Source organism: Cyprinus carpio, chromosome A24, assembly GCF_018340385.1.
Source record: "Cyprinus carpio isolate SPL01 chromosome A24, ASM1834038v1, whole genome shotgun sequence".
Taxonomy (NCBI): Eukaryota; Metazoa; Chordata; class Actinopteri; order Cypriniformes; family Cyprinidae; genus Cyprinus; species Cyprinus carpio.
Genome location: NC_056595.1, coordinates 16653731 through 16680179, shown reverse-complemented (window position 1 = coordinate 16680179; position 26449 = coordinate 16653731). Strand labels below are relative to the sequence as shown.

Below are 26449 nucleotides of genomic sequence, written 5' to 3'. Positions count from 1 at the left end.
CCTTTTCTAAAGAAAGTGATAATAATGTATTTAAATATATGTCGTGGGTTACCTAAACTTGCTGAATACTGCACCGCCTTAAATTTTTTGTTTATAGGTTTAAGTCGACTTTTTTCGAGGTTAATGTATTTAATTTGGCCCACGCGTGATGCATCTCATTTGCATATATTATAATGAGCACGAGCTTCCCGCCCAGTTCCAGAGCCAGCCGCCCAAATCAGCGATATGGATGGTCTCCTCTCCCTAAAAGAAGCTATAATCATTTATTTAGACAGAAGTGGTGGGTTAAGTAAACTCGTTGAAGACTGTAAAGTCTTTAAAGGTTTGTTTATAAAGTTGGATGCCTTATTCGTTAGTTAATTAGTTAGTTACTTCTACATTAAATACGTAAAGTTACCTCAGTGAACTGGAGCTCTTGAGGACGTGACACGTCCGGGGTCCACATCCGGTTTTATCTAACATTTTAAGTTGATTATTACATTTAAATTAAAATAACAAGAACCCATATCTTCATGACTGCTTACACACTGAAAAGGGGAAACGTGTCTTTCAGGTGCACAGCAGACGGAGGCCGTGTATCGGTTCAGTTTTGATGTAAATCCCTCAGATGTGCTTGAACTGAACGCCACACTGGGAGACTGTGTACTGCACGACCCTGTCAAAGCCATTTCACTCTTTCAGTCTGTGAGTTTAACAAATAAAAATACAAAATACCCAACCTATTAGTCTTTCAAATACAGCTTTCCGTTGGTGAAATGTGAAAGTGCTATATATATATTATTGTGCTTAACATACATCAAATTTGTATTTAAACAAATAACTAAGAGTGCAGTGGTTATTTTTCAGGTTTGTTATCTGTCTATAAAAACACTGTCACTTATTGACCACATAGAAACAGAAAACCAGGTAAGGAGCAGCCTAATTAAACGCAGATTTAACTTTTTTTCATGTGTATGTGTGAGAATATATATATATATATGTTCTGTATAGGTTAATGTTGTTTTAAAGCCAACCCACTTGCCACCTTTTCCCAACTATTGTTTGGATCTCTCCGAGTTTCCCCGTGGGTATGGTCCAATGAGACCCTTAGCTTTGGAGGGCCTTGTAATTGCCATGACACGTGTCACCAAATACACACAAGGAGCCAGATTTCTCTGCTCAGAAGAGAAATGCCCTTGTTCTAGAGGTAGGTAACGTTATTAACATTATGGGTTATTTTTGTAATCGTTGTCCTACACGATTTGTCAATTTGTCCAAAGGGTTTCATCATATCAGAGTTCATGCACCAGGAGCCACAGAGTCTGCCACAGTTAGGAGTGACTTTACCTGCTTTCTCTGCTCTTCTCCGCTGAAAGAGGATATGAAGTCCAGGGTTTTAGGGGGTGAGACAACATTAGTAAAAAAAACCATTAATGGCATTTTTAGTTTAATAAACTTTATTGTTTATACACTGCCATTCAAAATTTTGGGAGTCATATGATTTTTAAAAGAAATGAATACTTTTATTCGGAAAGGAATAAATGCAGTGATCAAAAGTGACATTAACAACATTTATAATGTTGCAAAATATTTGTATTTCAAATAAATGCTTTTTAATCCACAGATAAACAGCTAGTTGAGCTCATTCATGTGAGAGCAGTGGATGTTTTAGGAGTTCATGATGCTGATTCCTTAAGATATCAATCTGTCACCCTTTTTCTAAGAGGTAAATGCTTGTTGTAATCTTAAATTACCCCTTTTTCTTTCTCATGCTATTGCAAATAATCTTTTTAACTAACCATTAGGAAATAATCCAGTTAGTGTGATTTTCATAATGTTGAAGCAAAGCTCTCAAATTAATAAACTGCTGAAACACATTCACGCACAGTGTCTTTCAGTATCAGATTGGGTGTTCCTGTCTCCTTCAATAATATTTTTCAGTTAGCCAACTGGAGAGACCACAGATTCTCTGGATGGTATTAGCATATTGTGTTGACCTAGTCTTAGTCTGGAATTCAATACGTCAGGCTCCAGTTACTGAACATATATGTTAATAAATGTAAGGTACCCTCATTAGTTGCTACAACCCATAGTGGAATCATTGTTTAAAAAAGCCTGCAGTGTTTCTCTTGGCAGTTATGTTGGTGGTGAACATGTTTCTCAAATAATAAGTGAAGACCCGCTCTAAGCTGTCATTGTTTTGTTTCTCTTAATGTAATTAGATGAACTGTGTAACTCCATGAGAATCGGCCATCTGTACCGAGTTGTGGGGATTCCCGCTCATGTACACCAGTGGCCCAATGTAACCTGGAGCGTAGAGGCTTGCAGTATCCAACCGTGGATCCCCAAATGTAAAGTCTTGTTTTGACTTTGATGGTATAAATACAACCATACATATTCACAGAATGTCAAAGTCATTTGCTCCTGACTGCCGCTCACAGGCCCCTGTCTGGTTAGCAACAACTTCCAGAGCCTTCAGACAGCCTCGGCCTGTTCCCCATGGAGATTTGCTGCCATTGTAGCCAACTCATTTGGTTCATCGGTGATCCCACCTGGACTTTACAACACATTAAAACTGGGGCTTCTTCTTAGTTTAGTGCAAACTGAAGATAATCCAGACTCTCCCAATCACCTGGATGTGCTTGCTCTTAACAGTGACACTCTAATCATTGACAGGTCTGGGTTTTTCAAATGCACGTCTCTTTAGATAATGGCCATCAAAATATGATGCATATTATGTGCATATTCATTCACAGGTTGATGAGATATAGCCTGCCATTGGCCTCGCGTGGCATTCATCATGCGCTGACAGGAGAGCTGTTGGCATCTCTATCTAGAGATGAACATGGAGCCGGTACTGCCAACATCCATGCAGGTTCAGCTTTGCTGGCATCTGGAGGTGTCTGTCTGTTGGGAGATCTCACATGCTACAAGAAAGACAAGATGGACTCGCTTCAGTCTGGTGCCAGTTGTTTAAATTATTTCTACCACAGATGAAGGCACAAGATAGAATACATTATGCATGCATTTTAAGCAATCAAGCAAAGCAAACCTGTTTTTCCCCTCAGCTCTCGAAAGCAGAACTGTGTCTGTTTTCATTCCTGGCAAGAAATATGGTGATGATATGGACCAGCACCTCTCCTTCCCACTCCAGTGCAACTTTTGGGCCCTAGCTGATGCGGCTTCTCCCTCCAAGAGGACAGCCAGATGTGATAATGTGGTGCTGGGTTCTGTGGTGGGTTCATATCAAATCTTATTTATAGTCAAATGTAGCTTTTCTTCTGGAAATAAGATGAGAATGTTATTCTGGGAATTTTATAAGCATAAAATACACACCATAGGACTGATCAGATGTAGAAGGAATGCAGCTCTGCTTCACATATGACCCCATCTCTTTCTTTATTTGGGAACAGGAACCAGAGACAATGCCATCTATTTTAGGAGAGTTCCTCATTGTGCTTAGTTTTAAATTAATCCCTGCGATTAAAGTTAAAATAATAAGGACCCATATCTTCATGTTTGCACACTGAAAAAGGGAAACACGTCTTTCAGGTGTACAGCAGACGGAGGCCATGTATCGGTTCAGTTTTGATGTCATTCCCTCAGATGTGCTTGAACTGAACGCACACACACTGCTTATTTGTGTCAGCTGCCAAATCCCAGTTACTCCAAACTGTCTAAACAATGACTTAGTGTTATTTTATAGTACTACATCAGTGCTTCTGTATAGAAGTCATGGTTTTGCAGCATCTGCTTATCTTACAGTAATTAAAATTTTTATATAAATGCAGGAAATGGGCTCAGTTCCTCTTCAGCTTGCAGAGTTGTTTGGACTCGTAGTCCAGTGTCGAGAGACAAGCAGCAATCATCCACTCCTGTCTATGACAGTGCATACCCTGAGACAGGCCATGTCCCCAGAAGAGCCCCTATATCCAGCATGTATGCAGTTTACCACACAAGACTATAAAGAGGTCAGTCAGTGCACACTTCAGATCAAAAGTTAATTCATTTAGTAAAATTATTCTGATCGGCATTCCGACTTATGATCCTCTGAAAGATCATGTGACAACTCTTTTAAATGGTAATATTTCACAAAATAATATTTTAATGAAATAACTGCTTTCGTGAAAAACTTTTAGAAAACAAAGCTTTATTCCAAACTTTTTACCAGTAGTAGTTTGAAACATTTAGAGAAGTAACTTACATAATGTGGTTAGTCTCAGTTACATGAAAAGTCTTTTTTCCAAACTTGAGTATTTTCTGCCAGCTATTGGCTCATGCAAGGGAACTAAAGGTGGACATGAGTCCTGAGGCTGAAAGGATGATCCACAGCTATTACTTTGCCAGTCGCAGGGTTCGCTCAGACTCAGCACAAAGATCCACTGTCTCAGTCACTTCTGTCAAACTGCTGTAAGTTCTACAAAACCAACATACTGTCAAGCTACACATGGCTGCTTTTCTTTGCAAAGCACTGCCGTATTATACCACTAGGTAGCAGAGTTTTTTACAATTTAGCACTTTCAGAGTTTCCAAAGGACTGTCAGCAAACTTTGTGTAACAATATTTACAATACCATGTCAGTTTATTTAGAGATACACAAGTCTTTAAGACTGTAATATTCATGACTGTAATATTCAGCTAAGCAGCCAACAACTGGTAGCAAATAAATAAATTTAGAGGTTTATTTAGGAATTACATAAAACTCTTTGGTTATGCAACACATCAAACATACAAAAATGATTTATGCACAAATTACATTGTTTATTGGTTCTGGCAGGATTGCTTTGGCCCATGCTCATGCTAAACTCAGTTTAAGAACACAAGTTCTGGAGGAAGATGCAGTCATTGCAGTTCTGCTGTGTGAAAGTTCAGTCACCCTAAAACATGGTTAGTTCCCCAAAATAATTTTCTTCTAAAGTCTGAACAAATTAATACAAAATTAAAAATGTACATTTGATCATAACCCATTTACCTTTTAGCACTTCATTACTAGTTTATTGTTAGGATCAAGCTCCTGTTACAGTGGGTGCATGATACGGAGTTTGGGAATGAAAAAGTTTGTCTTGGAAATTCAGGGGCCTCTGCGCTTGTTTTTCCACCCGATGCGGTGTTTCCCTGTGCTCTCCGTGACCTGGACTCCTTGCACCAGAGGGACCTCATGTTGGAAGAATCCCGCAAGCAGATCTTGCATTTTGTGCAAACCTATGCAACCTGCACAGTTGAGGAATAAATTAAGGTATTACACACAGGAAAACCAACATTTTTAATGGCCCAAAAAAATATAAACAAAAATAAAATAAACATACCAGACTTAATTTATCTGCACTTCTCTGGTCTCCCTTTTTTTCTAGTGGTAATCTTTAGACCTAGTGGGAGATAAATCAGGGCAAATTTAATGCTAGTGAAATCTTAAATGGGGTACTGAGTAATCAACTGTGTGGCTGCTTCAGATAGTCACAGTGTCAACAACCCAATCTGGTCTGATGGGTAAACGGCAAAATGCGACATTCATCATGGCAACAAGCATTCATTTTGCCTCCAAACCACACAATTAGCACTTAAATAAAACATTACATGGCTGAACTGCTAAAATATTTCAAATTCTCATTTAAAGCCATTATAACATACCAAAAATAAGTTAACATTCTTCATTTATCTGCAGTTCTCAGGTCACCATTTCATTAGTGGCAATCCTTGAACCTGGAAGGAAAAGAAGTTGGGAAAAAAAAACTTAAACGCTGGTGAAATCTCAAAAAGGGTACTGGGTAGTCAATTGTGCAGTTGCTTCAGATAGTCAGTGTCAGCAAACCAATTTGGTCTGATGGGTAAACGGCAAAAATGTGACATTCATCATAGCAACAAGCTTTTTGCCTCAAATATACTTAGCACTTAAAAGGGGTCATATGACGTTGTTAAAAAGAACGTTATTTTGTGTATTTGGTGTAATGCAATGTGTTTGTGGTTTAAGGCTCAAAAAACAGATTTTCCACATACTGTACATTATTGTTGCTCCTCTATGTCCCGGCTTTTCTGAAAAGCGTTGATTTTTTACAAAGCTCATTCTGAAAATTGAGGTGAACTCTGATTGGCCAGTGCGTTGTGATTGGCCGAATACCTCAAGTGTGTGATTGGAAATGTTACGCCCCTGTGATGCCGAGTACCCGGGGTGGGGAGACAAAACTAATAAAACCAATTACAAACGAGGCATTTGTTGCATCCAGTGAAGACATAATTACTGATAATGACTTATACCGTCTTTTTACATGTTGTGTATCGCGCTAGTCTACACTGCTCAAAACTCGTTTGAATTATCAGTGGCAAATGCTTTAAATATGAAAACGTACTTACAGGCTGCGAGTCAGAAGCATCAGACTGTCTTTGCAAAGTTGGAATTGCCCCACTTTATAGAAACAGCCTTTGTGCACAGACGGCAAACAGTCCTTCGTAAAATATGCTGCACACACTCAAATATTTGGGTTGAACCATTCTGGAACAGTGTTGTAAATACAGCTTAACCACTGATTTCTAGTCGTGTCCTCTTTTGAAAGGCCAAACAAAGTTTTGCTTTCACAGTGAAATGCACAGCATCTCCACGGCAACAATACTACAGCATGAATCAAAGTTGCACCTTCTTTCTTTGCGTAAAAATTGGGCGATGTTATGCAAATCTTCCCACACAGTGATGTAGACATGTGGCGGTGTGTTTAAACAAGGCATTTTAGGAGGGCGTGGACGAGTCTTAACTTTCATAAAGAATATCTCTTTGGGTTTGAGACTTTAGGGATCTAATCTATGCACGAACAGCTTGTAACACTCCAAAGAGAAAGGAAAACTTGAAATTGCATCATATGACCCCTTTAAAAAAAATAATTAAAAACCTCACATTTAAAGCAATTACAATAAGTACACATTATTAAATTACCAGTTATTCATCTGCACTTCCCATGTCACCCTTTTCCAGTGGCAATCCCTGAACCTGGTATGAGGGTGAGAAAAAAAAAAAATAATTATAAAAAGGGGATAAATTTAATGCTGGTGAAATCTCAACTGGGGTACTGGTTAATCAACTGTGCAGTTGCTTCAGACAGTCAGTGTCAGCAACCCAATTTGGTATGATGGGTAAACGGCAAATATGTGACCTTCATCATGGCAACATGGATTTATCAAAACCCACACAATTATCACTTAAGGAAATAAAAAGGCAGAATTCTCACATTACAAACTAGCATTTAAAGTCATTACAATGTGTATAATATATAGTTACCGGTCTTCATCTGCACTTCTCAGGGCACCCTTTTTCTAGTGGTAATCCTTAGACCTAGTGGGGAAAAATAGAAGGATAAATTTAATGCTGGCAAAATCTCAAACAGGCTACTGGATAGTCTACTGTGATCTTGCTTCAGACAGTCAGTGTCAGCAACCCAATTTGGTATGATGGGTAAACGGCAAAAGTGACATTCATCATAGCAACAAACATTAAAAGCATTACATTTAAAGCTATTATACATACGTTAAAATTACCAGTTTTTATTCATCTGTACTTCTCATGTCACCCATTTCCAGTGGCAAATGCCATGATCCCTTCCAATGGCTGCAGCAATCTTCATCTGGCTCCTTTGTGGTTCAAAAACAACAACAAAATGATAGATTTAATATAATTTAAGCTTCAGCTCTGCTTTGCAGGGAAAATCTTCCAAGAAAAGAAACAACAAAATAGACCATCCTAAAAAAACATCAATTACCCATGTTGTGTTTTAGCTATTGATTTTGTGCTTCAAATAAGCCGTGCTGAGGGAAATGCCAGTATATAAAAAAAACTCAAAAAGATGACTGATGAACTAGAGGTCAAAAGGCACATGTAACACAGGTTGAGAGTAGACCCTCCCACAGCGGCACAAAGGCATGGGCAGCGCTAGCTCAACTCAAGGTCAGGACCTTTATCAAGACCACAGCACCTCCAGTGAGGCAAAGCCCTGATTACCCAATCCAGGTCATAAAAGACCATTCCCAAACCCGCTGGGCCACACACGGGACAGCAGACCTTTGCCGGACAGAGCACAGTCCTGCTGACAGCAGAGCAAATGGCAAAGGAGCAATTTATCACCAGATCTGGGACACTCACCTGCCAAAATGATTTATAACAGTCCTCATGGGATACTTAAATCCTTTTTTAGGATAGGTCATGATTACAACATGATTTGGCAAAATCATGTCAATTTGTGTAGAAAGTGTGGCCTTTATAATATTGATCACACACTCCCAGAAGGAATTTAATACATCTGTATCCACTTTGGGTTCAAAATTAAGAGTAATACGAGGTCTCTTCACCACGTAATTGCAAAAATGCTCATTAATAAATCTACACGACAAACTAAAACTAGTGTTTAAAATTAATTTAAACCCTGCGTAGACTTAACCAAACTTTTAGGAATTATTCGATTTCGAAAAGGAGAACTTGAAAGTAAAATTTACTGGGATTTTTTATTTACCCATCCAGATAAGTTAATGCAAGGATTCCCATTTATGCCACTCATGTGATATAGAGAGACTATATGACACAGATAATGTTTGTGATTGATAAGATAAGAATGCTTCAAATCCCAGTAAATAAAGACTAATTGTGCTTCTACGGAACGATGTAGCAAGCATTTTATAAATTATTCTTGCATGTGCTGACTCACTCACCACGTGGCAAAACCAGGATGCAAAAACCTCTACACGAGCCTTTAACCTCATGAACAGTTCTACCAATATCTGCAATAATACTTCCACTTATGTTAAAATGCATCAACACAATAATTAATCGAAGTACATTTACCTCAAGTTACACTGCAACGTGTAAAATGTGTGACCAGCTCCTTCCGCTCTTGGGAAGAAAGGATGTGGCGCATGCGTACTTCACGTTTTAAAGGGGAACGTCCTAGTAGGAGCAGCGCATGCGTGTTGGGGTTTACTGAAGTCTGATTTGCGATAAACCTGTTTTTATCATAGACTGTTTTTATACAGTCTATGACGATAAAATACAGTCGACCGGAAGTGCTTAAATCTTGCATTCGTTCATGACACGTTTATATTTAAAGCACTACCAAGAGAGTAATTTGTTTTTTGTTTATATTTAGAGCGCTCCCAACAGTTTTCAATTACAAAACTTGAACGTCTAAAAAAAGTACAAACCCGTGCATTTAATAATCATATCCAAATAGTTTGTCTCTCAAGCATATTCAGTTCAAAGTAAACATTAGAGTAAACAGAGAGACACATTTAAATAAAACAAGTCGCATATTTAGCCCAATATAGTAGCCTATGCTCTCAGGTATATAAACTTTAAATCTAAAGCCTAAACTTTTAAACCTCCTTGGAGGGTTTAAAAAGGCTTTACAGAGTTATTCAGTACTTCCCACAGATTTCAGTGACTTCATTAGTAAGAGTTTTAAAGGTTTTTAAAAAAATTTCCATGAGCAAATTCACAGCATGCTGCCATCACATGAGATATATTAGAACTGTAAATAAAGACAATAATTAAAAATTAATTAAAATATTACGATATTAAAAATGTTCAGTGTATGTCAAATAGGCCTATTTTAAACCAAGGTATAATTATAAAGTTCATATTGGGAACACATTATAGCTTACCTAGCCTATTGCACATTGTGAAGGGCTTATATTCTTAAAACATCGATAACATTAATAATAAACTTGAGATCAGTGTAATTTTAAAGAATGATTTTATTTACTATTCCACATGTGCTATTTACATGAAAAGGAGGAAGGAGGGAAGGGAGGAGAAAAAGGGATGATGATGCTATTGTTGCGATTCTGACAGACCACTTCACATGACGAATGTTTAGGTTATTCACACATGCATTTAGTGCAAATGTTGTAACAGAAAGTGCATAGGCGACAGCTCAAGCATTGCAGCTCATTAACCCAACACACGGAATTTCAGACAAAGTACAAGTACAGAACTGCAGAAACCCACAGTTAAAAAGAACACAATTTGTTTAATATTTTAATCTTATTTACATATTTAAAATCATTTGGATATATTAATATGCACAATATTCACTTGTCATATGGTACAATAATGATAATCATTTCAATGAATCTGGTTCATTTGCCGCGTAAAACAACTTTGTTAAATTTTACAGACTGCAACAAAATTACTAAAACAACAACTCTATTTTTTACCTTCATTTTTTAATCATTACCTCCAAAAGTCTTATGTGCAAACTATCTATGTTTGAGATGATGACGAAGATGCCCCTTGATTTTCATTTGAGTTACCCAGGAACTGGCCAGTGGCACCGACATATAATCTTGAACGCATTGGCCATTTCTGAAAGACAAAAGCGATAAACAGAAACACTTAATCCACTGTTGTCATGCGTAAAGTGGATATTTTCATACAGACTAAACCCTAACCTTAAAGTCTCCTATTCATAACTTTTAAGACTAAATATAAATGTTTTAAATTAGGCTAATTAAAATGTATAAAATATCACATTTGCTATATTTTCGGCTTTAAAGTTTTATTTCATGCTAAAATATAATTCGACTTACTTTCACAGGATGCAAGTAGCCATCTCCCTTAAGTGAGTTCAAAGCTTCAGTTTGTTTTGTGTTTTCCTCTTCCATCCCTTCCTCTTGCAAGGTTCTTGTTAAATGCGCTATATATGTGGTTGCCAATATCAAGACGTCGAGTTTGGAGAGTTTGGTGTCCGGGGGCACCGACGGTAATGTTCTCTGTAGCTCGAGGAACGCATGTCTGAGCGTCTGCACGCGACTCCTTTCGCGCGCTGCGTTGGTTGCCCCGGGTCTTCCTCTGCCACCGAGGCCACTAGACGCGACCAACCTGGAGCGGGACAGGGCCTCTGCGCGCCGGCTGTCCGCTGAGAGCGTGTCAGGACTCGGGCTCGAGTTAGGGCTTGATGCTGGACTGTCATCCATAACTGTCACAATGCCATCCATATGGATCGACTGTCTTCCAACCACTGAAATCACTTCTTAACCTGCATGGTTAAAACAGTACATTTTCTGAGAATAATATGTCAAAAACAGGTTTCAGCCTATGCACTCATCAAAACTTTTGTAAAAACATTTTTCCTCAAGTGAGCCAAAAATCTCATGGCCAGTATGAGTCATTCAATGTCAAAACAATAAATAGGCTAAAATAAGCCTGCAGTGTTTATGACTGTCATTAAATAATTTCAGCCAGAACATGCAGTTTTAATACAACCATACAGAATTATAGGTTGCATTGTCATGAGCTGTCACAAGTTATTAAAATGTAAAAAAAACATAGGCCTACCTGTATTATTGTTAAAAGTGTTGTCTTAAAAACACATCAGTGCATGAAAAGCTCCACAGCTCGGCAAAATTCGTGTTTAAAATAATAGTCCCTCTCGTTGCAAAAATCTACGGATATATGTCCGCGCACACGCAGTGTCCTCACCTGAATGACTGCGTAAAGTCTCCCGAGCCTCTAATTTATCGGGGAACACAAAGAGCTGACAAGTGTTTCACTCCGGTGCAATTAATCAAAAGCCTTTAAAACTCTGGCAACTCGAGCCGTTCTCTACTGGTTTCCCTTCGCATCGGTCTGTAGGAGGGCACAGTCCATTTTCCGACGCCAGAGGCAGCATTTTTTTGGTCCGCACAGAGTTGCTTTGCAAACCACAGCTTCTGAATATTATATGAAATAGTGTTTATTCAAGAAATAAATACTTTATTCCTATTGATTTGCTTTGTTTAGTGAAAAATTATGTGGTTTGTGAGACTCAAGCATTCAACAATAAAATAATTTTCAAGCTGCCAAACAGATTCTATCAGATCAACTGCACGGTGCTCTCGACAATTTAACTCTTCTTTAACATTTTAAAAGGTATATTGATATTATAATTTTGAGCCGCAGACATCAGCTTCATTTCCTCGGACAAAGCAAATAAATAAACTCTGAACACTGCAATCAACTGGCATGCTTGAGGAAATTCTTGTGAGACTCCTAAATTAATCACTGTTTTCCGCAAACGGAGATGTGGGAGAATTAATGAACGGAATTATTCATAACGTATATCTGAGACTGTTCTTAATAAACATTGTTTTTGTAAGGATGAAGTAACAGTATTGCCTCCAGGCCAATAATTATGAAGCAGAGCAAACGAGGTTAAGTAAGCTTCTCTGTCTAATTACTCTACATCTTTCAGAGGTTATACCCTGGTGTAGATATTCACCCAAATACGCAGGAATTGCATTCATGCATTACTGTACTCAGCGCGTATGTCTAAACATTATTATAATATCAGTTCTATATTTCATATTAATTTACCGTTCCAGTCTAGAACGCAGTGTGATGTTGATAAGCTTTCTGTAAAAAGTTTGCAAGTTGAAATGAAGTCTCAATATTTTTTTTTTTTTTTTTGCTATTAATCTAAATGATACATCTAGCCTACAATTAATGTTAACGACTTTTTTTTTTTTACTTAGTAAATTAATGCTTTAAATTAGATAATTTCATTAGCTAAATTAAATCATGATGCAGTGAGATTGGAGCGTTAATTTGTTAAAATACTCCATACTTGAACAGATAAATAAAATACATATTAATAAAATATAAAAACATGAAAATACCCAAAACAATCAAAAAGTATGTTTGCTGACATAATTAACAAATAACTAAAAAGCATCATCAAACCTTAAAAACAGAAAATGAAACTACAGTTGTAGTCTGCAATTTCACAGGCATTTTCATTGACACCTAAAATCTCAATTTGAGATTTTGCTCCTACATAATGTAACTGGAAAAAAATGAAATCTCTTCAATATTTTTATTATATTTAATGAATAATATAACCTAATGTATCTTTACATCCTAAAGAATAATGTACAAAACATGATGGTATTTATCTTTTAAAACAGAATATGAAAATGGAAATTAGGCAGTGTAAAAGAGAGTATATTGTTACACGATGGAGAAGCTATTCACATTTTTAATCAGTAGTTTCAGATTTTCCAAATCCTCACAGTCAACACTTAAACATCTATACCTCTTAACACACCAAAACACCAAAAAATTAAAAAAAAAAAAAAAAAAAAAAAAACAAAAATCCACAAAAAAACAAAAAAAATACATAATACAAAATTTACAAAATACAAAATACAAATACAAAATTTTTTGACTTTCATGCCTTTGTGTTTTGTATTAATAGTAAAAAACAGCCAAGGACATAATAAAATGCTGGCACACACGGTTAAAAAAAATCTGTCTGTTACTGGACCCCTGTAATAACATATAGTAAACAGCTAATTGGGGCTTTAAACAACTGTCATTAAGCATTATCATTCCTATTACTCACACATAAGTATACTCATGCTCAATACAGTTTTTTCTTATTTATAAGTACAGAAACATTCAGTTCATATTTATTGTAATTACATCAACAAATCATTTCTGCATTTCAGAGGCCACACACTGATAAATCAACTGAAATTATAGCTATAGGATTAACATGTTTAGGATGTCAGACATCAAAGGGGTATGATTTGTGCAGTGAAACTGTAGATGATGTCACATTATACAGCGCAGCACAGAACTACGGTTAACCTCAGGCCAGTTCTAAAGGAGAAAGCTGTTTATTTGCATGTGTGGGAAAATAAGAGTCCTAGAATTTGACAAATGGCAGGCATTTATCCAGCATCTCTGAAGGCAACCTGCAACTTTACTCTGATAGTATTTATCTCATATATTTATCTCAGTATAAAATAAGTTATAAGTATTTGATAAAATAATAATAATAATATAAAATAGAATATTAAAATTAAAATACAAATTTACATTTGGCCCGAGATTATGTAAAGGATAAGGAAGTCTATTAGTAGACATGAAGTAGACATTTTGATTGTTCATACCTTTTATCCTCTGCTGTCTCCTTGTACTCGAAATGTAACGCCGGGCTTGCATATTCTGACGGCTTACTCAGAGAGCTGCTGCGGTCATGGGCAAAGGGATGTTGGGGGCCCATGCGAAAATCAGCTAGCAAAACATGGGTAAGTCACACATTGTCATAGAACTGACACAAGGGATATGCAAGGCTTACTTAACCACATGCTGATGATATACAATGGCAGAATGCAGAAATGTGTTAATAGACAGAAAATCTTCAAGATACTGTAAATGACTGGAAAATTAGAGAACAAAATGAAAGTGTCACTGCAATGTACTCAGCGCAGAATTCAGTAAATGAAATAACTGACAAGTTGGGGCACTTTTTTCATAGTATGTAAAGTCATATACTTAACATATTTAACATTTAATTTAAGTCTATATAATTCATTAATGTAAATAATTGTAAATAATTTAATAAAAATATAATGAAAACTGTAAAATATTGCAGCAAATATTCATACTTGTAAGTGGATTTGTGGTTTGTTCTTTGATGTCTTTTCCATCATCTAGTTTCTTCTTTGCATCTTTTGAAGCTTTCCAGTTGATTAGAAACTGCCTAGACAGCTCATTTATTTGTTTTCCATCAAGATCTTCTAAATATCAAGAAAAACATACCGTTTCTATGCATTTCACTAAATCATTTTATAAAATTCATAAACACAGTACAAAATAACTGTAAATTAAAATGTTAAATATAATTGAAATGTTATTAAAGATGATAAATACAAAAATGTATTTTATAAAGTAACAAAATAAATTACAAGAATAAAAAAATAATTAAATTACAAAATGAAGGACAAAAAGGTCATTCAGAGTTATTCAGAAGGTAACTGATTTTTTCACCATAAATAATAATATCTTAAATAGGCTGTCAAATGTGTTTTTTAATATGTATATATAAATACACACACATACATTAATATAATTAATAAATAAATACAAAAATTTAAAATATATATGATTTAATTTATATATACATAAAAAAAAAATTCCTATATATATATTAATAAAAAAATATAAAAATATACAATACATATGTTTCTTAAATATATACACGTATGTGTGTGTATTTGTATATACATTTTAAATTACACAGTACACACATTAATTGTGTAAACACACACTTTTATTTTGGATGCGAATAATCGCATTTTTAATCAATTTGACAGCCCGACTCCATAGTCAACACAAGTTAGCTATGCTATTTCTCACCTAGAATTCTGCAGGCAGTTATAAGTCTGTCTCTGTATTTGGGTTTGTGACACACAGGATTTCTATTCAGATTCAGTAACCGCAGTTGAGACCACTGTCTGAACACTGTCTCTATCTCCTGAAAGCATAAATAAAGGCATTACATTTTACTTTTAATCAGTATAAAATAAAATATTTATTAGACACAGTAAAGGACAGTAGCATCTTCTCCAAATAAGCTGCTGAATACTAGAAAACTACTGTAACACTAAAGAGATTTTGCAGATTTAACAGAAGATGTGCAAGGTTAAAAATGATAACAGCATCATATTTAAGACAAAGTGGCCACGAGCATAAAAAAAAAATCAGAGGGCAAAAAGTATAAACAAGACATCAGCTTGTTTTAATAAATACTGTCACTCGGACTGCGTGACTAACAAGTTCCCCTGGGCAGTAGTCCTCAAGCATGTTGCCTGCAGTGTATGTTTATCTAAGGACACATTAATCCAGGCTGGAAATATGAATACTCTCTGGACACGCTCTGATTGTTCATTGCCTTCCTGTCTCAACTAAAGTGCTTCCACTTTTCAGTCCGCGTGCAATCAGCTCTAGCGGGACCCCAGCGAGCCGCGCGGTCTCAGGCTTTGATAAATGATGGTGTCAGGTCTGTCACTCTGAGGGCTTGGCTAGGAACTGCCCAGCGCCAAATTGCCCTCCAAAGCGCGGGAGTGCTGAATGCACTCCTGACTGGGCTCTTTCCAGTCCCACACTGGGTTAATGATGGCCAGTTATGAACCTGTATTTGACCAGCGCTTCGATCCCTATCAGCACTGTCTGGTCGTGCGCCACTAACAGCCTCTGCAGTACCCATTTGTCACCCGGCTGACTGCCTGTCATAATCTATTTTAAAAATCCATAATGCTTCCTCTGGAATTGGACCAAACTGCGTAAGGGAGGAATTGATCCTTTGGGTGCTGTCACCGCTGAATCAATAGTAGCAAAGGGGTTGTATAAATTAAAGGAGATATCTGCTAAACATGAAAGCTTCCTCTGACACATGGATCACTATTATCAGTGGCAGTTGCTGAGAGGATTGTCTTTTGAGCTGTTTGACAAAGTTAACAAGCTGCTTTTCTAGTGGTGTTCGGAAAGTGTTCCTTAACCAATTTTTTTAGTAATTGAATGTGTGATATCAATAGACTGAAATCACTTTTCCAGAAAAGGTTACTTTTCAGCTTTAGTTTCACTAAATGTTTGGCTCAAATGGGTTTTTAATACAAGACTGAAGTTATAAGGGGCACTCAGTGTATTTCAGAGGTAAAATCAGTTGACTAAGGAAGGAGGAAAACTTGTGCTTGTTTAAATTGTCAGCAGAAGCTGTCCCTGGAGACCAGCCTGCTGATTTGTTGAATAATTCTGACCCTGTGCAAGTCTGGAGACTGCTGGAAGGATTTGTAGGATTAGGTTTTTGCACTGCTCTTCCCGTATCATTTCACACTTCATAGAAACATACAACTTTGTCATGTCTAAACGGAACAAAATATCTTTTTTATGGAGAAGATCATATTTACCTGTATGTCCTGTAGCTGGTTATCAGTAGCATAAAGATGGGTCAGTTTCCTGAGAGGGGCCAAGTCCCATATTTCATCAATGTTATTTTTACTGATATTTAAAATGCACAGAGTTTCCTGAAATAATTCAAATACAATATTAATATAATTAATAATTCACTTTAAATTGAAAACCAGTCCCACTTCTGGATAGCCAATGAAAATTTCACTGTGTTAGTAAAAGGAGAGCATTTAGGAATCTTTTGGCAGGGAAAAAATTGGGTGCACTTACACTTGTAATTTCATTCATTATCAAAATAAACAAAATTCCCAACTTTTGGTTTGTTTTCCCATAGCCTTGGCAGTAAACACTCCCTGTTGATTTGTCAGACAAGGAGGCAGCCACAGAGACCTCTTTTACCCTGATCAAATTTTGCACAGAACTGCTTTGATACACATCTTGGTCCATGAGTCCTACGTCTCTCATCTGATTCTGACAGCAAACTCACAGGACACAGTGCTATATCAATCTAAATATAAAGTGCACTAGATTGTAGATACCATGAAACACCTTCTGTAAGGCTTTCACTGAGGTGAATGTTAAAGCAATGAGCCACTCACAGAGAGGCTAGATATGGAACGGGGGTCAAAGACCAGCCACGGGGTCAACGGGGTAGTTTCTGACCTTCCACATGCAGCTCCTTCAGGCTTTTCAGCTCATCTAATCCCTCCACCACAGTGATGCTGTTTCCTCCCAAGAACCTCAAATATAGAAACATTAGTAGTTAACGCTAACACTCATGGCCTTTTAGTAGTGCTGTATGCATATTTTCAATGGAAAGCATTAACGTCACAGTTTAAATTTCAGTGCAATCAGGAATGTGTTAATATGCTTGAACTTTCATATACTTACAATTTGGAGAGCTTATGCAGAGAAGAGAGGTTCTCTATGCAAGATATATTATTATTTTGCATGTATAAGTTTGTAAGGTTTGAGGCAAACCCCAAGTTGCAGATTTGTGATATTTGGTTGTCATATAGGTACAGGACTGTGAGGTTTCTGCACATTGATAGATCATCCTACAAGTTAAAAAGGGGGAAATCATTAGTAAAGAAACTGCTCAAAAGTTTGGAATTAATCATTTTCATATTTGATGTTTTTAAAAGATGTCTCTTATGCTCACCAAGGCTGCATATCCATATATTAAAAACTGATAAATTTTCAAGTGTTTTTGACTAATATATATTTTTTCACTTTCGTTCAATTTAATGCATCTATGCTGATTAAAAGCATCTTAAAAAACATCCAAAAATCTTACTGACCTCAAATATTTGAATGGTACCGGAATATTTATTTAGTGGAAACTAGAATATTAAATAGAATTTACTATATATGAACTCAAAACTTACAATGTCCTCTATACTTTTGTTTGAGAAGTTGAGATGGGTCAGTTTCTTCAGATACTGCTGGAGAGATTCACTTCTGCAGGTTTTTGAGTAATTGCTTGATTTTGCGATCAGATGCACTGTTAGATGGACCATAATGACTCAGTGTGCAAAAATATCACAGGATAGATTTCTCTTCTGAAGCACAGCATGTCAAGGGAAGAGGGAGATTTATGAGAAAGCCAAAAACACTAAAAACTAAATCGATTTTAATCAGGGTTATAATGTCTTTAAATGGGGTTTAAAGGTATAATTGATGTGGTAACCATTATTTCTTTGATGATATCTACTTTAGAGACAGCATTGACCCTTAAACCTTTGTCAAAATACATTCTTTTTGAATAGTGGGAACGAGGCCAAAGGTGAAATAGACATATGACCTGACCTAAGATTATTATAAAGTGAGAGTATCATAAAGTAAGCTTGACCCTGCACATCTGCATGCTGTATTATATAAACACATTATATAAAGCCAGACCTACAGTAACAAGACCTTCTTGAAAAAGGACAATATTTTACTCCGTCTTCTCTCTGTATTGTCTTTACGTTGAACACTAGGACAGAAGTAAAGGGAATACATACATCAACACATGACAGCAGGTCGGTTTTACACTTGATCTCAGAGCAGCAGACTATGGGGAGATGACATGGAGAGCCTCTCAAAATCAATAACTTTCTGTGGTTAAACTCCAGGGGCCTGGATGGAGACAGCAGTTTGCCAATCATTATAATATATTGCCGTTTGTTTAACAATATATTGCAAATTTACACTCTTATTACCAATAAACAAAGACACGCAACTTGGACCACTGTTGGCAATTATAAATGCAAACAAAAAAGGCACATATGAACAGCTGATACAGTCGAAATAAAACGAAACAGCATTCCATCTTACCTTAATGCACAAAAGTTATGCATTAACTGTCGTCAGCTATAAACGCAAGGTGTTTTGCTGCTGTAAAGTCTTTCTCTTTTGCGTCTTGTCTTGGCTTTGTTTAGGAAGCGAGAGCTGATGTCGCCATGGCGACGAAAAGCGAGGGCAAAGTCATCTTGCACGCGCCAGAGCGGGTTCGAAGCGCAGTTCAAACGCGGCACGACTCATTCTCAACACAAATGGTGAAATGTTTTTAATTGTTTTAAATTCTGTGTAAAGAATTATTTTAGAACACGATTGTATTGTTGTGTGAAAATGTGAAAGTTATTTTCTGATGTTGTTAAAAATCATTTGTTAAACTACTAAGAGCTTTAGTAATTAATCCAAGCTAGCGCAGGTTTTTGTTACAAATAATTTAAGATGTAATTAACTTAATTAATTAATTAAAGGAAGAGGACAAATGAACGGTCGAAGTCTCTGATTTTAATCTTAAACCTACGCAAACTTTATTAAGGTTTTTTTTTTTTTAACATTCCTTATTTGGCTGAAGGGATATATATACATATATATACATATATATACATACATATATATACATATACACATACACATTAAATACATGTGTGCAGAAGATTAGAGAGAAGCACAATTGTTGGAAAAGAAAAACTGTTTAAACCAAAACCTAGGGCCACCCTTGAGGCTTAAAGTAGACAAGACCCTTAAGCATTTACATGTTGAAATCAGAAACCATGTTTATCAGCTTCAGCTGGAAAAACTTAAAATTTCCCCTCTCTCATTTCAAGCTCAAACCGCTGTCCCTAATAATGCATATCAGTTCTAGAGAAGGGCGGTGGGCTGAGTTACTGCAGTGACCCGTGTATTGTTATACATGGAGGAATGCTGAAAAATGAAATTTTGCTAAAAATGTACTCACTCTCAGGCCATCGAAGATATACGCGAGTTAGTTTCTTCATCTGAACAGATTTGGAGAAATTTAACATTACATCCCTTGTTCACCAGTGGATCATCTGCAATGCATGCTTGCTGTCAGAATGAGAGTTACAGCTGATGAACACATCATAATAATCCACAAGTAATTCACAAGACTCAATTCCATCAATATCATCTTCTGAAGTGGAAAGCTGCATATTTTTAAGAAACAAATATATCATTCACGCATTTTAACCATTTCCTCTGGCCAAAATACATTCATTGATGGACTGGAGTCTTGTGGATTATTGCGATGTTTTAATCAACTGTTAAACTGTCATTCTGACGGCACCCATTCACTGCAGAGGATCTACTGGTGAGCAAGTGATGTAATGCTAAATTTCTCCGAATCTGTTTCTTATGAACAAACAAACTCATCTACATTTTGGATGGCCTGATGAGGAATACATTTTCAATAAATGATCATTTTTGGCTGAATTATTCCTTTAATTGATTTAATCCTCTATGGAATAAAACATTGGTCGTCACTGCAAGAGCAAAAAAAAAAAAAAATATATATATATATATACACTCTCTCGTTACAACTACAAGCCAAAATCCACAAACTGCACAAACTTATGCTTTCTGGAATATAACAGAAAATCTTAAAATTAGCTCAATGATGTGCAGTACAAAAAAAATGCATAAATACTTAGTCAGCACTGTTGTCTGTAAGAAAATGCAAGCACGTGTGTGTGCATGAAACCACACGGGCGCTGAGTGTCTGCAGCGATAAAGAACAGACACGCAGAGCTGAATAGACTCCACTGTATCAAGCTCCCGTTTCTGTGATACATCAGTGACAGGCCACAGCGTAACGCTCAGAATCCTGAAGGATTATGTACAACACAGAGACAATCTGCACAGGGTCGTCCTGACAGATGCGCTGTGGCCATGCCAGGCTATGTTTATCTTTGGGCTGTTGAGTTTGTTATTCCATTATGTAATGCTATGACTGGCAAATATGAAAATGACCTCTTGTGGAGCACTGTGGTTTTTGTTAAATTTAATGTTGAATACTGCTGTTACAGCTCTTGACACAAGCTGTGGGAAATGGGAGTGGAGCGGTACCGTGTTACACACTGAACCCAGAGGAGAATACATTTCAAACATCTGCTAACTTACAACGCAAAGGAAAACTCATTTGTCTTGATCTAAAGGACAGCTTTGACGATGAGCTGCGCGAGTTATAATTTCAGACAAGACTTTAGCAGTAAATCTGATGCAATATTTTGAAGACAAAGTTTAAGAAAAGAAGCAAAAACACCTGATGTCTGTCAACTAATGAACCCGAAAAGCATTTATTTCTTTGTTTAAACAAATGATAAATGATGCAAACATTCCTACAGGAGAATTTTTTTAAATCTTTCAAAACAGAATCGTAATGAAATAAAATATAACTAAGCAAACACTGCATGTGAAGTCATCTAACTTCAGTTCCTTCCATGTTCAGTTGGCAGATGTGTTCACTTGATTGAAGAGTTTATCTTTGATAACTTGGGACATCAAACCATGAATTGCTTCAATGGTTGTCTTGCAGCTGAAAAACAAAGAAAGATTTTTTTTTTAATATATAAAAAAAAAAAGTTGCAATACACTACAAGTTAAAAAGTGGGGTCCCTTGCACCTAAACATACTCTCAAGTCACATATGAGCTCACACAAAATAAATATAAACAAATGTTAAATAAAATAAATAGATAAATAAACAAATAAATAAATAATCTATTATAAAGAAAAAAAGTGTGAAGTCAGTATTATATTCTCAATACCCAAAAGAAACAAATTTACCCCCAATTAATCAATCAGTGAATCAATTAAACAAAATAAATACATACTTTTTTTATAAATAAAAATAATGATGGGAAAAGCAGAAAAAGTTATCTATTTTTATCCAGCTTTACAAAGTTGATTTTGTATTCAATCCAAAAGTCTAAAACAACAACCTTTTAAAAGATTTATTACATTTTTTTTTATTATATGTATATATGTATGTATATATATAAAATAATGGGAAAAGAAAAACATTGTTTTACATTTTTTTTCATGTAGTTTTATGCATTTAATTTTTATATTTACTTAAATGTCTGAAAAAAAATTAGCATCCTTAAAATGTATTTAATGATAAAAATAAAAAATTCAGCATGGTCGAAATGTAGTACCTACTTATAATTTTATTTAGAACTATGATTGTCTATAAAGCACTTTTTTGTGTGCATGATATTTGGAAATAAACTTACCTTGGCTTTTTTGTTTATTTCCACTTATCCATAATTGATAATATATTATGAAAGGGAAAATTTAATACGATTTAACTGAAAGGGATTGTATTACCTGTCCCGTGTTGCCTTTGCTAGTTTGTCTTCAGATTTCCTATCATGTGTGTCTAAGCCCAGCATGAAACTGCCACGTCCCAGCTGAGCTTCTGCCTGCTCGAGCTTCTCAGACAAGTCAAACACCTGTCCAGTGGTGTAGTCTGCATTCTGAAGGAATAAGAGCCATTAACACCACCATTTCACTTGCTCTAGGTTAATGCACAATTTCACAACAGTACTTAAACCTTTACAACGTGCATTCCACAGATGGCCAATTCAGTAGGTTGTTGAATTGTTTGCTGAAGCCTCCTGAATGAGGTCTCAAAAGTTTGCAGAAGGTGATGTTGTACACTGCCCAGACGAGGATTCATAATAAAGACAGACTCAGTCTCTTAAGGTCTCGGTCTGTGGTGACAGCGTAATCACTGACAACATTTTTTGACAGGTACACAGAGCTCTGAGGCTGCAGTTTAGATAGTCTGCAGCCCATTGAAAGCATTAAACAAAGCTCATGACAGAATGTCATAATCAAAAATGACAAGCTTTCAAAACAAATAGGTAGGGAAACAAAAGCAGCATCTACAAATATTAATCATGTGCACAAGTTGTCAACAAACCCCTGTGATATTATCCATCTCCTGCACATAAAATACTTGCATCCTTCAGAATACAAAACATTTTCAGGATGATACAGATTATAACTGTGAATATTTTAATATAAACAAAAGAGAAGATTTTGTGACATCAATAAAATGATAAAGTTTAATATAAACAATAAATGTTATACTTTCCTTTCATTAGCCCTCAAGGTGTGTTCGGGTCATTTCCCAAAAATGCTAGTTAATGTTAAAACTTACTGACTTTGCTCGTATAGTGTTTAACAACTTGCCAAAAACTTGTGATGTCCATAATATATCATTATCCCAAAACATTACCAAACACTTAATTTCCCATAATATCTCATTATGCTAAATTATGACCAAATACTGAATTTAATATATTATCAACTTGTTTTCTTTTGATTAGAACAGGTTTTGTATTTCTTTTCAGAACTCACAAATAATGCTTATTTCACTCAAAAACTGTTTTTAATCAGTTATGCATAGTCAAAATGATCCATAAATAATGCTTATTTCACTCAAAAACTGTTTTTAATCAGTTTTTTTAAAAGTACAAATATTCCATGTAGTCTCCCAATTAATATAAGACCATGAAACCTGAATGCAGTATAATTATAAAACAATAAGTAAAATATTTTTAGATGACTATAGCTCAGAAAATCCCAAGATTCAGGATTTCTGCACATATTCCTATATGAAATATAATAATTTTAGTAAAAGACAGTACTTACTGTCAGAAGGCTGGAAGAGCTCAACGTGTTGACCCAATACTTATTCCACAACAGCTCTAGGAGTTTGCGGTCCAGGGAAGACTTAAAATAAGACACTTCTAAAGCATAGTACCTAAAAGCAGAAAACAGTTTATTGTAAATTTCCAATATTTTCAAGCCAAGTCAATAAAATCAAATCAATTTCCAAGTAGAAATACAGGTATGTGTGGAAAAAAAGCTTACTGTTTGCAGTGCACTCCAAAGTCCTCAATCTTGTTAAGTGGTATAGTTTGGTATTCAGATGGACCCTCATCTGGAGGCTTGTAACCCTAGCATTAAAATTTAAATATGTGATGAAAAATCTTATCACACTCATATATAAATGAATAGACACATATGAAATACTGTTGGTTACAAAAAACTAAAAAAATGTTCCTACCTTCGGATATGTCCTGAACGCTCCAAGATTGACCTTCCCTGCGGATATAGTTCTTGTGGGATCAATCTGAAAAGAATGAAAAATTACAAGGACTGTAATAAGCAAAACAGTTCAAATATAACAAATAAAAACACTGAGCTGCCAAGCTTCGCTAATGAAAGTTATGAGCACCAGATCGCTATTTGCCCTCAGCACAAAATAAGCAAAAGCAACGGTAAACTGTATAATGTATTTAGTTACAAAGCCAACAGCCATTAATCAGACACCACTACAAATGTCACCAAACTCATTTGTATTTTAGGGGTCAATTATGGATCACTGATATTACTGAATTTAAACTGATACTTTAACAATTTCGAAGCTGAGCTATTTTCCCCTCTGTCTTTAGAGATTGATGGTAATAGAGTTTAGAGAGGACTTTTGCAAAATCAGGCCTAATGCAAAATAAGCAACCAGTTTAACATTTTCAACAGCACTTACCACTACTGCGACAAAGGGTTCTTGAAACTGCTGGTTAAGCATCTGAGTGCTGACATCTATGCCTGAAAGCCAGCAGCCATATCCAGGATGACTGTGATACCATCCAATGGCATTCTCCAACCGCCCCACCTAAATGAATTCAAAAATGATGCGCCTCAGAATTACTAATATTTCATCATATGCTGGTCATGACATTCATGGGAAGTTAATGCATAATATCTCACTGAAAGTATAAAGTGTATATTTTAGTTCCTGTGACTGTTCACTATTTATTTTAAGATTTTTACTAATTTTAAATGACATTTTTGCCTTCATTAATTCATGTTAAATGGTCTTTTGATGCGAGAAATACATTTTTTTAAAGTGCAAATATTCCATGTAGTCTCTCAAATAATATATCATCATGACAAATGAATGCATAATAATTCTAAAAGTATTATTAAAATATTTTTAGATGAGTAGAGCATATGGAACCAAGATTCAGCATACACAACACAAGTATATTTTAGTTCCTTCCTGTGATTTTTCACCATTTATTTTAAAATGTGTACCATTTTAAAATCATTTAATCATTTTAAATGGTCTTTTTAAGTGATAAATATTTTTTTAAAGTGCAAATAATCCATATAGTCTCTCAGTTAATTTTAGATCATGAAAACTGAATGCATAATAAATAAAAAAACAAAAAAATTATTAAAAAAATACTACAACATTATAGCATATCACAAAAACAATACACAGCATACACAATACATGTATATTTTAAATCCTGTAACTAGTCACTTTTCGAAATTTTTTTCTATATTTTTAATCACAATCGAGCCTTTAATTATTTATTTTAAATGGTATTGTAATGTGACACAATTTTAGATGTGCACATATTACATGTAGTCACTCAACCTGCTTTATATTTAGAAACGAAGTGTGGGTTTGTTTGTATTATTTGCCTAATAGGAATTTTAGAAAATGTATGGTCAGTGTACCTGTTTAGCATTCTCTATATAAGCAGCCATGTATTCATAGGCTGCGGCCTGAGCATTGACCCGCGTCTCAGTGCCCTCCACGGGCAGAGCGAAACTGTCCATGATGATCATGGTCTCTCCATCCACCTTCCCCAGCATAAGTCCCATCACCTCCAGGTTTCCTCCAGATCGGGCGTGCATCACCATCTTCAACAGTGCCAAAGCTGATATCTTGCAGTATTTAAAATAATGATGGCTGTAAAAACAAAACAAAAACAAAACAAAAGCAGTATGAAGAACAGATATTCATCATTCGAAAACAATTGAGGCCTCTTGTAGAGGAATAAATCCGTATGGAGTGGTAAACTCACTCTTTAGTCCACGGTTTGGCTGCCAGAATCTCTTGTTGTTGTTTTTTATCATACTTATATATTTCATCAATGCTCTGAACTTCCTGCATGCTGTTTGACAGCTCCCATGTTTTCATCGCTGTGCTACTGCCAGCCATAGCTAGAGTCGGCTTTTATTTCCGGATGAACGATGACGAACTATGTTAAATACCACTTGTGATTTACGAGATTTAAAATACTAGACAACAGCTCAAGCGTTTAGTTTATCTAAAAATTAAAACGCAGCATTTAACAATCATTCACAAAGCTCCTGCTTGTATCCCTTTACTGACCAACTCTCCGACCGGAGTGAAGCTAGAGACTATATGCGTTACTGAGGAATTATATTGGTGTCAAAATAAAAGTCAAAGTAAATTTATTTTATTCATTAATTTATTGTTTATTTACGTATGGTCAGTTATTTTATTTATTTTTAGTTTATTTATATTATTATTATTTTTATTATTTTTACCTTTTACGTTTCTACGATTACGTTTATTTTATGTAACGTTATGTTTTTTTTTCTCTCGTTTGTTACATTGGATTTTTTCTATTGATGCTCT

At 35.7% G+C, this 26449-nt stretch overlaps 4 protein-coding genes and 1 long non-coding RNA gene across 9 annotated transcripts; 1 reads left to right on the top strand and 4 right to left on the bottom strand.

The window, feature by feature from the left end:
- The first annotated feature begins 181 nt into the window (after window positions 1-181).
- Window positions 182-5346, top strand: LOC109047819 (minichromosome maintenance domain-containing protein 2-like). 4 transcript variants are annotated; one of them, XM_042714388.1, is made up of 14 exons: window positions 183-322; window positions 554-684; window positions 847-906; window positions 991-1186; window positions 1260-1382; window positions 1604-1705; window positions 2202-2330; window positions 2421-2655; window positions 2736-2941; window positions 3048-3214; window positions 3771-3950; window positions 4247-4389; window positions 4757-4866; window positions 5055-5346. In XM_042714388.1, the coding sequence occupies exons 1-14, from the start codon at window positions 226-228 to the stop codon at window positions 5207-5209; spliced, it is 2034 nt and encodes a 677-aa protein (XP_042570322.1). In that variant the 5' UTR covers window positions 183-225; the 3' UTR covers window positions 5210-5346. The 4 variants fall into 4 exon arrangements, 3 of the variants coding, with proteins under 3 accessions (XP_042570324.1, XP_042570322.1, XP_042570323.1); XR_006153464.1 differs by lacking the exon at window positions 4247-4389 and having other exon boundaries at window positions 182-322; window positions 5055-5251; XM_042714389.1 differs by lacking the exon at window positions 183-322 and having other exon boundaries at window positions 556-680.
- LOC109047847 lies at window positions 4648-8947 on the bottom strand. Of its 2 annotated transcripts, none has more exons than XR_002010825.2 (7): window positions 8798-8947; window positions 7490-7593; window positions 7244-7297; window positions 6902-6955; window positions 5608-5679; window positions 5286-5345; window positions 4648-5190 (listed from the first exon to the last, which is right to left on the bottom strand). It is a non-coding gene; the product is annotated as an uncharacterized LOC109047847 (long non-coding RNA). The 2 variants fall into 2 exon arrangements; XR_002010826.2 differs by having other exon boundaries at window positions 7501-7593; window positions 8798-8946.
- Window positions 8948-9638: 691 nt separating this feature from the next.
- On the bottom strand, window positions 9639-12416 carry LOC109047835 (transcription factor 24-like). Its single transcript, XM_019065513.2, has 3 exons — window positions 11288-12416; window positions 10540-10988; window positions 9639-10315 (listed from the first exon to the last, which is right to left on the bottom strand). The coding sequence occupies exons 2-3, from the start codon at window positions 10945-10947 to the stop codon at window positions 10214-10216; spliced, it is 510 nt and encodes a 169-aa protein (XP_018921058.1). The 5' UTR covers window positions 10948-10988; window positions 11288-12416; the 3' UTR covers window positions 9639-10213.
- Window positions 12417-13803: 1387 nt separating this feature from the next.
- LOC109113437 (protein phosphatase 1 regulatory subunit 42) lies at window positions 13804-19453 on the bottom strand. The gene is given in 10 exon segments (XM_042714386.1): window positions 13804-14008; window positions 14383-14514; window positions 15134-15251; window positions 16684-16800; window positions 17284-17334; window positions 17337-17424; window positions 17576-17742; window positions 18073-18246; window positions 18691-18805; window positions 19004-19453. Coding segments are annotated over 8 exon segments (966 nt in total). The 5' UTR covers window positions 18205-18246; window positions 18691-18805; window positions 19004-19453; the 3' UTR covers window positions 13804-13847.
- A 1790-nt stretch (window positions 19454-21243) lies between these two features.
- LOC109047826 (COP9 signalosome complex subunit 5) lies at window positions 21244-26215 on the bottom strand. Its single transcript, XM_042714385.1, has 8 exons — window positions 25869-26215; window positions 25519-25753; window positions 24536-24664; window positions 24056-24121; window positions 23860-23945; window positions 23638-23749; window positions 22306-22454; window positions 21244-21512 (listed from the first exon to the last, which is right to left on the bottom strand). Exons 1-8 carry the CDS (start codon window positions 26003-26005, stop codon window positions 21422-21424), a joined length of 1005 nt encoding a protein of 334 aa, XP_042570319.1. The 5' UTR covers window positions 26006-26215; the 3' UTR covers window positions 21244-21421.
- Window positions 26216-26449: the final 234 nt, after the last annotated feature.

Excerpts from the sequence above, each read along its gene's own strand:
- LOC109047835 (XM_019065513.2), bottom strand. The coding sequence starts at position 10,947 with ATGGATGGCATTGTGACAGTTATGGATGACAGTCCAGCATCAAGCCCT. Across the intron at positions 10,316-10,539 it reads GCTACTTGCATCCTGTGAAA|AAATGGCCAATGCGTTCAAG; the intron begins GTAAGTCGAATT and ends TTTGTCTTTCAG.
- LOC109047826 (XM_042714385.1), bottom strand. The coding sequence starts at position 26,005 with ATGGCTGGCAGTAGCACAGCGATGAAAACATGGGAGCTGTCAAACAGC. Across the intron at positions 23,750-23,859 it reads TTTGGAGTGCACTGCAAACA|GTACTATGCTTTAGAAGTGT; the intron begins GTAAGCTTTTTT and ends TTCTGCTTTTAG. Across the intron at positions 22,455-23,637 it reads GCTCTTCCAGCCTTCTGACA|AATGCAGACTACACCACTGG; the intron begins GTAAGTACTGTC and ends TTATTCCTTCAG.
- LOC109047819 (XM_042714388.1), top strand. The coding sequence starts at position 226 with ATGGATGGTCTCCTCTCCCTAAAAGAAGCTATAATCATTTATTTAGAC. Across the intron at positions 685-846 it reads CCATTTCACTCTTTCAGTCT|GTTTGTTATCTGTCTATAAA; the intron begins GTGAGTTTAACA and ends GTTATTTTTCAG. Across the intron at positions 1,383-1,603 it reads GAAGTCCAGGGTTTTAGGGG|ATAAACAGCTAGTTGAGCTC; the intron begins GTGAGACAACAT and ends TTTAATCCACAG.